The sequence below is a fragment of the Eurypyga helias genome, unplaced genomic scaffold (assembly GCF_000690775.1).
Source record: "Eurypyga helias isolate BGI_N326 unplaced genomic scaffold, ASM69077v1 scaffold24941, whole genome shotgun sequence".
NCBI classification, from domain to species: domain Eukaryota; kingdom Metazoa; phylum Chordata; class Aves; order Eurypygiformes; family Eurypygidae; genus Eurypyga; species Eurypyga helias.
In genome coordinates, this window is record NW_010229434.1 from 37,519 (window position 1) to 48,747 (window position 11,229).

Sequence of the window (11,229 nt, forward strand, 5' to 3'; positions counted from 1 at the left end):
ACTGAAAACATCCGCTTCGTGTTTCACGCTGTGAAGGACACGATCCTTCAAGAGAATCTGAAGGATATTATGTTGCAGTGAAGGAGAGAAGCCCATGTTCTGTTAAAATGTGCTGGAGGGTTAGATCCAAGTTTTTATCCTTTCTTTATGGCCCTTGCATGTGGTGTAGGACCCATGCTAATTACTTGGCTCAGGAATGCTGTAAACTAGCCAGTCCAAACAGAGGAGCTATAGGCCGAAGGAGTCAAATGTTGATGTTAGCTACTGAATCATTTGGACTAGAAACACTACTGAAACATGGCTGTTGTAGGTTCTGTACCTGGTTTGGAATGCTGAGTAACACAGCCACCTTCTGCCTTCTTAGAAAAAAGAAATCTCTGACAAACCATGTATGGGAGACATTGTTTTAAATGAATATGCTTATATTTTGGAGACATTAGTTTTACAAACTGCCTTTTTTTGTAGTTTGGAGGTGCTGAATCAATCCAGCTAATCTAAATGTAATGAGATTGGTAGCTGTATTGGAGAACATTAATGGAAGTCCCGTTCTTAAGGGTTAAGAATATAACCAGTTCTTGTGTGCGTGTTCAGCTTTGCCAAGGGTCTGGAATCCACTGATCAAGGTGAATGCCCAGCTCCTATCTGAAGGCTTTGCATGAGACCCCTGAGGTAGAAGTCTAAAACTGTGTAAGGAAGCCTGTGTTGGAGTAAATTCGATGGGAAGCTAAGGCCTCATGGATATGGAGGAGGGTTTATTTTGCACTATGTGTGAAGGGTATTACATCATGGGAAAATGCATTTCCTTGGTGAAGCAGCCTGTGCTAGAGCACCTGACCATGTATCTGCATGGTGGGTGCTTGAGTGCGCTGTACTTCATGGAAATTCCACACTGTTCTTCCACCTGCAGTTGGCAGTGGTTGTGAAGGTTCAGTAGCTCATGTGACAGGGCTTTATCTATATTCAAAACTTCGAAAGCTGATTAAACTCTGAAGCAAAGGTTTTGGTAGTACAGCAGCTGTTGATTAGTTCCCAACAGCTGACCTTACAGGGAGGCTGAACACCCTAGAGATCCCAGTTTTACAGCTGCACTGATGTAATTGGACAGCAAGACCTTGCTGTAAAATTAGCCTTTAATCTGTGTCTTAATGGGATCTTTAGCCTATAGTAATGCACACGTAATTCTGAGTACAGTCGAGTTGGGAGTTGCCCATTCTGGGCAACGGTTTGTGTGTAAAATTGCAAGAGGCTATGAATAATGTTGATATAAACTGTTCGTTTCCTAGTGCTCTCAATCTGTGTAACTTAACTACCAGGTGCCTTTTTTTGTGTACAGACATACCGGATCTTTTCTACCGCAGCGGGGTACATGGCCAAACTGAAGATCTGCCTTTGATGTCAACATTGTAGTGCTATCCTTTTGGGTAATTTTCTAACATAGCTTACTGTGCAACTTTTGTCATAGCTTTTATCCAAGAATAAAACCTGAAGGGCTGTTTGTACCAGTAAAAAGTCAGCAGATTCCCTGGAGTTCTTATCCCCTTTGAGCCTATAATGGCATGTCAAAACAAGCAACATTTTACTTCAGCTGGTAATCCCATGGGAAATGTGGTCAAAAAAAAGTCCTGTTCTGTTGTCCTTTCATGTTAATTTGGATAAAATCTGGAATCCTTCTTCCCCTCTGAAGCTTGCAGATGTTTATATCAGTATTTTCATGTAGTTTCCTAATGTAGCAGTCTCTTGGCTTTCTTTTTGCAGGCTTCAGAGTGGAAAAGATGTGGCTATGTAACACGCACGGTATGGAGGTAAGAAGCAAAGGAAAAGTTGCAGATGGGAAAATGTGACTTAAATTTGAGCAAACTTAAACGGGAATTAGCTTCCTTGTTAAAGTCTTATTTTTTGCCAGGACCAACTCTGTATTTAAATACTTATTAATTTTTACCCTCGAAGGGAAAAAAGTGTGAGGTGACTAATACTCGGGGGGAAACTCTTAAGGATATTACATTTGGAAAGGTAAATGTTTCAACGCAGAGTGATGCAAACAAGGTTGCTCATCATATAAGGTTCATTTCTCTAAGCTAACCCATTTGTTTGGCTAAAGATTGTTTTCAAAGCTTTCGGGTGTTCTTGGAGTTCTTTGTAGTGGTTTCGACTTCACACAAGACAGTGGGAAAGAGGAGGCAGTTGTGGGCTGACCTGACTTCTAGGTTGACTTGACTTTATTTCCTACTTTGCTGAGAGCTTTATTCTGTTACTGAATTTTCTAGATGGGTTAATATTACGCTTGTTTTCTCAAATGAGTTAAACATTCCCTTTCAACTGTGTCTTTTCTCAAGAATTACCTCAGTTTATGTCTGAATCTACTGTAGTTTTACCTGGGAAGCATAGCATGGAATTTTCTCTTCTGTTTTTCTCTTCATGCTCATCCATGGGCTTGTGTCCTTAGTCACCTTATGGATTTAAAACTCTGAACAGAGCTCGTAATGCAACATATGTTTTAAGTAACTTAATCTGCACCTGGAAAAGAAACAGCATGAGGTATCTCATGTTGAGCTCTCAAGCTTGCTAGTAACTTTTTTGGTATGATACAGCAGTTTTGCACACTAATTCAGAGTTTTAGGGAACCAGTTTGATCACCTCAGGCTAACTATTGCCTTTCTTCTTTCCGTTGATAAAACAGTCCTAAGCGTGACTGTGGAGGAAAATCAGTAGTTCGGCTCTGTGTTCTGTTGAACTTTGATAGTGATGGTTCACACCAGGGACCCAACATCAGGAAGCTCTCCTTGCAGAAGTCAAGCACTTCTCAAGTTTGCAAAGGATGTGGACCATGAGGGAAAAGACTTTTTGTTTGAAGTGGCAGGTAATATTTCTGTCTTTGCAAAATACACTCCACTTCTTGCCTCAACTGAGATTTTTTGGTTTGGGTTTGGTTGGGTTTTTTTGGTTTGTTTTTGTTTTTTCAAGGTATGCTGTAGTAAAATAAAGCCAGAAAATCATGTTATGGTAAATCAGTTAAATACTAAAGCACAACTTAGATAGCCTAGGTTGTACAAACCTTTCAAAACAAGCTTGGTAGGTTGCTTAGTCCTTTCACAAGAAAGGAATTTTAAAAAAGTTTGAAGTGACATCCTTTAGAACTTTGCAGGTAAACACAGCTGGTGAGAACATCTTTTTTTGTTAACTTTATAGGCTTATTGTTCATTTGGCTTCTCAGGAAATGGGTCACAGGCAGGATGATAATCAGATGGAGACCTTGAACAACTACTTCTTTTTAAAAAAGAAAAAAAAAGCAGCATTTTGCTGTCCCTCCTCTGACACCCACAGACCAAGGGGTGTTCAAATGGATTGTCTCACGAGGACAAAGAGAGGAAGTGCTTGCAGCATGTGCTTGCAGGAGAGACTTACGTAAGCTTGCAGTTAAATTAGAAAAACTAACTAAATGGGAGTCATTTATCAAACACTACTTTGTATTTGTTATCCTCAAAACAGGCTGTAAGCTAACACAATGTGTCAGTACCATTCCTGCAGATTGCAGTGCTGTCACGCTCTGAACAATCCTTAGATGCCATTACGAGGTGACATGGTGAATTGAAATTGAAGAGGAAGAATATTTTTTGGTCACTGACATTTAATAGGCAGTTGTTACTTTGAAGGAATTAAATCGTTCTTCTAAAAATAAATTAATATAAATTATGGAATGGAAATTCCTGTCTACTGAAGTGTACATTACAACTCAAAGATGCTTCCAGTTTGATGCAAAGAATTGATCTTATTCAGCATGGCAGCATAGATTATTCAACTTGTTAACTTGATAATATATTTCAGTTTTTCCAAGTTCTGCTGTGTAAAACCTAGATCTAGGCACGTTACAAGCATGAAGAAGCTCCTGTAGATGACCATTTACAGGCTTTCTGAGCCAACTGAAGCCTGAACCTCAGCCAAGCAGAGTGAGAAACTAACAGTAAAAAAGCTGTAGTGAAACGAAGTAGGAAGAGCTCATCGTTACGTGGCACTGCAGACAAAAATGTAACTCTACTAGGATAGCTAAAGTAGGTTTTGGTATGAAAAATGGTGCATTTGACAGGTGTGTCCCATCCTGTCCGTGTGTTGTCTCCCCATCCCGCAGGGTGTTTGTTGGTCCTGGTTACTGTAATCTGCAAGAAAGACATCAAAAGAATAGACATGGAACCACTGCAAAAACTGGCAGCTTTCTTCAGTGACAGCTGTCTTCTTCCACATATTATCATTTTAGAAAACAAGCCCTTTGCTGCCTTGAGATGACTGTCCTTGTGGATATTAACTTCGTGTTTTGGAGCCTTTTCTATCAATGTAGCTCTTTAGTTGTTCTGGGGGAAAAAAAATTTCTCAGTGTTCTGCTGCAGGGAGCTGCAGGATTTCTGTAAGAGGCCCCTGTGATTTTTAAGTAGTGAGTTTTGAGACCTGACTGAGCTTTACTTGTGTCGTCAGATGTTCAGGAGCGCCTGTCGGGTTGGTGGGCAGCTTGGTGCATGCCAGCTGGGGACACAGGCACGAGACGCAGCAACGCCTCCGCACAGTGCAGCGTGTCACGACAGACTGATCTGTCACGATGAGAGCTGCGTCGATTCCGCTAAGTTTAGTCTTTGCTGTATCATTTTTCTGGTGTAAAATCACATGGTGTAGTCAGGGGTTTTAATGTAGCACTGCCAACTCTTTACCTCAGTACACTCTTTATTACTTCTGTAACACAAAGTGGGGGGGTAGGGTGTTTCAGTAGCAACTATAAAACATCTGTGCCTACTTTTGTCAAGGGGTTTTTAACAGATTTCTAGGGGGCATCCATTATGGGACAGGAAGACTGGTATGGTCTGGGCCAGACTTGGCCTGAAGTGACTCCACACTCCTCTAGATGACTGCCTAGTCAATACAAGACGTAGTGCTTTCTAACATCATTACCTGTTTTGTAATTAGCTGGGGTGATCTCTGCTTTGTGCTGTGAAGTGGGCACTTCTTTGTTTTAACACTAACCTTTTTTTACGTAGATGGAAATGAGTAAAGCCAGGATATTTGGAGCTGAAACTGCTGCCTTGCTAACCAGGTGATGCTGTCTCTTGGCTCATCTTGGTGCTTGGACAGTTTAGCTTGATTATTAACATTTTTATCTTTCTAATGGCATTTGGAAAGCGGTGTTGAAGTTTGTCTGTGTGTCGATATGCTTGTTTTCTTATTGGGTGGGGAGTATGGAGGTACTAGATTGTCAGTGCTAGCGGTGCTGTGCCTGGCTGACAGACTGTATGACAGCCTAGCTCTTGGCACGTGTCCGAAGGTTGTATCTTCTGTCCTGTGTGGAAAATACTCACAGTAGGAGAAGGAAGGAGCAGCACTGACTTCCAAGGTGGACATTCTGGTAAAAAAGCCAAAGTATGTTGGAAGGGAGCAAGAGAGGGGAGCTATTTTCTAAACAGATCCCAAAAGCTGATGGTGCTTGAAGACTTGATTGTATTGAAGTGAAATGCCATCTGCGTTGACCCCAAAAGCTTTGAGTGACTCCAGAGAGCTGTTGGCTCTGAATGAAGAGCAGCCAGCAGGCAAGGCTGCCCTGCTGCAGCTGCACACCCTTCCATCGTAAGTCTCTCTTCATCTGTTCATAACTGGGTGCTAAATCTCATTCCTACTAAAACACAGTATGCAGACCTCTGGCCAGACAGTGCGTCTTACTCCTTTCGAACAGCTACTTAACCTTCCTTTAAGCTAGCAGGGCATGAGAGGTATTTCAGGGGAAAGGCCAGGTAAGACACTGTTTCCATTCTTTGAATGAAGACTACAACTGGTGGAGAGCAGATATTTTTGCTAAGTAGGACCTGGGAAGGAGCATCTTACAAAGGAAGCAGCAGATTTTGAATAGCACAGCTTCTCTGCCTAATACTTCCCGTCAACGCCTTGTGCTGAGCTTGTGTTGCGGGTGGTTGACTATAAAAGCCGAGGGAAGACGGGGAGAAGGGGGATGTGGAAGAGAAATGATCTTTTGGTAGCTCATGAGACTGAGACAGCCTGGTTGGTGGACTTGGGTTTGAAAGCGTGCGCTCACACTCCCGTGTGTGTTGAAACCATAAAGTGTCTTTAGGATAATGAGCGTTTTCCCAGTGAACAGACTTCGTTATCTGGCATGTGTAATGACCTTGAATTGATGATGTGTGTTAAACAGTGTTTCTGGAGACTCCACTTAACAAAATGGCTAGTATTTATTGCTCTTGTGATGAGTGGTCTTGTGTATGGAATTGGTATGTATGAAAGCAAACTGAGAAAACACAGAGTTATCTCGGGACACAATCATGTAGCTAGGAAGCCAATTAACGTTACCTTTTATTCTGCAACTTACTTGCTCTCTGGTGCCTATGCCTTGTAACACACCTACTATGCAATAACTTCTTTTTTTTAAAACAAGTTCACTGCATTGGGCAAGAAAGGCCTGAGTTTAGCCTTAATTTTCTAACCATTCACAGGAAAGTACTTTAAAATCAGTGACGAACTAAAAGAAGGTGAAAAAAAATGCATACAGTAAAAGCACAGTTCCAGACTGCTCACATAAGTGTCTTTCTAGCACCAAAACAGCATCCACGATAGAAGCAGCTACTTGCTGTAATAGTTTCAATTTATGAAAACTGTGTACTAGATAAAATTATATTGTGATGTGTAAAAAGTGTATTTTATAGCTTTGGTGACTTAGTTTACTGTTTTGTATATATGAATTTTATAAATCTATTAAAACTTGACTTGTTATACTGTTCTTTATGGGTTCTATCTTTCAGCAGAGTCTAGAGCGACATTCTTTTGCTTCATTAAAGAATTTCCTGCGAGGGAGACACTTTGTTACTAAATGACAGCATGGACTGCATGAGGCTACAGCTGTCGTGCAATGAGACCTTGTTCTGTAATCTTACACATCACCCCCTCCAGTTCTGGTCTGAACCATCCTTCCCAAGTGTTTCCAGGAATTGGAGGCAGGTGGAATGTTAACCTATATAAAACTCCTAACTCACTCATCTGTAGTGTTTCAGGAGCTGATGTAGGCATTGGAACTGATGGGAAGTGGAAAGGGAGACACAGCTAGAGGTTGTGCTCATGTATTTTAAGCTCAGCAAGAGCAGATAATTAAGCCTGCTGAGCTGGCCACACCTGTTAGGGATTCCTCTTCTGTTGTGTAGCATCTGATAATGGCCATGGGGACTACGCTGGCTGCTTTGCCAGTGCCAGTCCCCCTCCCGTGGGCTCGCGTACTTGTGCGCCGCGGCCTCTCGTACGGCCGTGCAGAACCACTGACCTTTGGAGAGTCATCGCTGTCCCTGTCTCATGGCATTGCCGCCCTGCCATCAGCTCTGCCAGAGCCTGAGCTCCCGTTCTTAATGTCGGTAACCTTTCCTCGCTTGTACTTCCAAAGGTCGCATCGCGGCAGGTCTTAGTGGTGTGAATTAGTAATGCCTAATCAATGATGCTGTGGAGGTTGTGGAGAAGTGGGTGTTGGTCTCTTCTCCCTAATCACAGATGATCGGACGAGGGGGAATGGACTCAAGCTGCGCCAGGGAAGGTTTAGATTGGATGTAAGGAAGAAGTTCTTCACCAAAAGGGTTATCACACACTGGAACAGGCTGCCCAGGGAGGTGGTGGAGTCACCATCCCTGGACGTGTTTAAGAGACGGGTGGATGAAGTGCTGAGAGATATGGTTTAGTGGCGGACAGATACGGTTGGACTGGATGATCTCTAAGGTCTTTTCCAACCTAGTGATTCTATGCTGGCAGGTACACAATTCTCAGAATGCTTCGTGGAGCGCTCTCCGTCCTTTTTGCTAGGCACTGCAAGTGTCGGGTCCTCAGCTGCATCAGGCTGTTTGTGTCTGGGGGTGCTGAGCACTGTGCAGTAACTAGGCGTACGGCCGGCGCCAGCATCTCGGCAGGAGGGCAGGCTGATGGCAGACTCCGTGTGTGCTAACAGGCGGCTTCCCAGGTGTGGTCACGCACTTCCCTCAAGCCTCTGCAACAGCAGCAGCTCCAAATGGTCTCTTTGGTCAGCTCTGTGAAAGCTAATTACCCCTTTTTTGGGCCAAAATATTCCTGTGAATCACAGCCGTCCAAGATAGCACGTAGAGAAGCTTAATAGGGTTCCCTCTGGAGCACGGAAGGACTCTGGCTGGCCGTGTCTGCTGGAACACGGTGGTGGTGTGACAGGGCCGCGCCGGGCTCCTGAGACCCCTGGCCAGCAGACAGGGAGAGGGGTTGCTTTGAGTTGTCACTCTTGTCTGCTCCAAAGCTGGTTGGGATTTGGATGATTTGATGCAGTTTCTCTGAATTGCTCAATCTCCAAAGCTTTAATCAAAATAAGAAGCGGGTTGTCACTGGAGTGCCTTCCCGAGCTCAGTCCCTGCCTAGTCAGCAGCTGTGACCGGGTGCTTGAACCGCACTGATTTTAGTGGGGTTTGAACTCTTACTTGGAACACGTGGTTGGAGGCTCGGATCAGGATAGCTTGGTGACACCATTTTCCATACTTGCCAGCATTTCCGTATCTCAGACTGTCTCACTTCATACAGGGAAGATGTCCCTGTCGTAACTCAGCTGCGCGGTTGTTGCCCCACAGGAGGAGAGGCCGAGGCGGTCGGTTCTGCAGGGGGGTGACTTGGGTGCCAGTGAAGGCTCGTACCCCACGGAGGGCCTGAACGCTGAATATATGGACTTTGAATTCTCTTCCCCGGCTCAGTGTGGCTGCCTGTTACTGGAGCATCTCTTCCGCAATTCCAGTAATCCAGCACTGCAGAGAGAAAAGGGGAAGCATGGCTTTTTCCCCTGGGAGAGGCTTCTTGAAGATGCAGCGTAGGCAGGGCGTACGTAGTTGGTGGTTTTGCTCAAGTGTAGAAGGTGTAAGGTTTGGGGTGGTGATAGTAACACTGATTCATTACAGCTCTTGGAGGAGAGGAGTTAAATCCTGGTGGTTTCTAGCTCCAGTCTGGCATCTCGTTATCCTGTACAGACCTGGGAAGAAGTTTATTCCGATACTAACTAAAATGATTAAATTCCTTGCCTCTCCCAAGGCTGACCGTCATCTTGGGAAGCTGCATGATGTTCAGGGAGGCAGAGTTATTAGGAAGAGTGTTCAGGGACTTTTTTACAAGACATAGCTTTCCTTTTAAAGCCTCAACTTTGCACAGCAGAAACAGAGTTCCGTTAGAAGTACCATTTTTAGTGAAGGGCGGTGGTCACATCCACGGTTACATCAAAAAGTGCTGGTTGCTGCTAATGAAACGTCTGTGGAAGACAGTGGTTTCTACTCTCCCACCTTTGTGACCTGTTGTAGGCAATTTCACCCCTAAGTGGTAAAGTCTGGGGTTTTTTGTTAGGTTTTCTTTTATTTGCCCTGGGTAGTTGTGTTGTACGCCCGCTCCCTCCAATTACAGCGACCTCTTGTTTTTAGGGTAGGAGTGGCATGTTCTGCCTGTTTATTCTTGGGAGAAGATATTTGTCTTTATGAGCTCGTAAAGCTATTAAAAGACTGTGTTTTCTGCTCTGTTCAGGATTATAGACTTCAGAAGTTCCTTCAAAGCAAGTATCCTTGAGCTTGGGGGAAAAGGGACCTGACTGGAGTTGCTGTGGGACTGTGGAGGATGCTCTGGGTAGCTGCGGGACTGTGGTGCGGGAGATGTTACGAGCCAGATACGTCTAATGGGTTGTACCATTCCCTTAGGGAGCTTCAGGGGAGAGTTACCTGGTTGTGCTGGGGGATCTCCTGAGGGCAGGAGGCAGGTCATGGGAGCCTTGATTCCTAGATCGTCTGCCTGTCATGACAGGGCACCTGCAGGTCATGAGGCAGAGGAATGACAGTGCTGCCTTCCTGGAGCTGTGGAGGGGGGCTGTTGGCCAGACCTCCACGCTGTGCCCAGGGGAGCTTTGTCCCAGGCTGCTGGTACTCCTGCCCTTTGAGACTGGAATTCTTTCCTATCTGGGTGTCCTGCTCCTTTCACTCCCTCTCTTCATGCAGGAGACTTGCCAAGCTGGCTGAAGTGCTGCACAGTGAATACGTGCAGTGAAACTGCTCCTGGACCATCTGCACCCAACTCCAACCTTGGCTGCTGAGTTGCCAGCAAATTCTCCTGCCCTCTGAGACGGGAATTTTTTCCTATCTGGTGTCCTGCTCCTTTCACTCCCTTTCTTCATGCAGGAGACTCGCCAAGCTGGCTAGAGTGCTGCACAGTGAATACGTGCAGTGAAACTGCTCCTGGACCATCTGCACCCAACTCCAACCTTGGCTGCTGAGTTGCCAGCAAATTCTGGTTGTGCATTTATATAGGAGTACCCTATACTTCTTGCTGATCGTTGGTCTGCAGCTCGACCTAAAAGTACTCCAAAGTACCTCATCTCTACTTCTGTTCCACAGCTTACACAGCAGCTTATTAGCTGCAAGTTCTGCTGCTGTTTCACACCCATCCAAGTCTTCCAGGAAATCTGCTTTGATAGCATGACCGCTCCTTAAAATGCAGGATGTGTTATTTAGGGGCTTACCTTCAGTTTGCTCTGTCAGCTGTTTGCTGCTCCTCGACAACCCTGGTACATGCGAAGGATAGGAATTGCGCTTTTGTGCTTTAGTCCTGGTTATAACCTTGATTTTTTGTTACCTTGGCCAGTCATTTCATTTCTGACCCAGGCTGCCTCCAGTCCTTGCTCACACTGGTGCAGTGTGAGTGCAAAGTACTATTTGCAGACCCTGGGAACGAAATGTTGCGCTGTAACGTGCAGCGGCAGCGCCGGAAATCTTTGCAGATGTGCAGAGTGGCCACCTCCACGGGAATGTCTTTGCATGAACAAACACCTGCAGTGGAATATGGCATGGACCGTTTCTCCTCAGCTGCCTAAGGACTCAAAAGTGTGTTCAGCCACTTTCTGCCTTTCCCCACAAAGCTGCCTCCTGCCTGTGGGCCCTGCCTACGCAAGTAGGTGAAGCTTGGAGCTGCTGTGCTCATTTATTTCTTACCTGGAGCACTTGGGGATGAGCTGAGCTGGTGAGGGATGCTGTCAAAAATACCTGCTCTTGGTAAGCAGCAGCTCTTCAGCAGAAATTCTCGCTTTCACAGCAGTGTAACAGGAGTCCATAAGCTGAGCATCACGTAGGGAGTTTCCCATCAGTGACTTCTGCCAGCGGTTCAAATTGTTTCAGTGCCACCCCTTTTCTGTGTTCTCTTTGGACTTTGTTATGATAGAAAGCTGCCTCT

At 45.0% G+C, this 11,229-nt stretch overlaps 1 protein-coding gene across 1 annotated transcript in view; it reads left to right on the forward strand.

The window, feature by feature from the left end:
- GNA12 (guanine nucleotide binding protein (G protein) alpha 12) overlaps positions 1-523 on the forward strand; it is a gene marked incomplete at its 5' end in the record, with an annotated part of 25,067 nt that extends 24,544 nt beyond the window's left edge. Inside the window, one exon of the mRNA XM_010160406.1 lies at positions 1-523. This exon is cut by the window's left edge and continues 474 nt beyond it. Coding sequence (XP_010158708.1) covers positions 1-81 — 81 coding nt within the window.
- Positions 524-11,229: the final 10,706 nt, after the last annotated feature.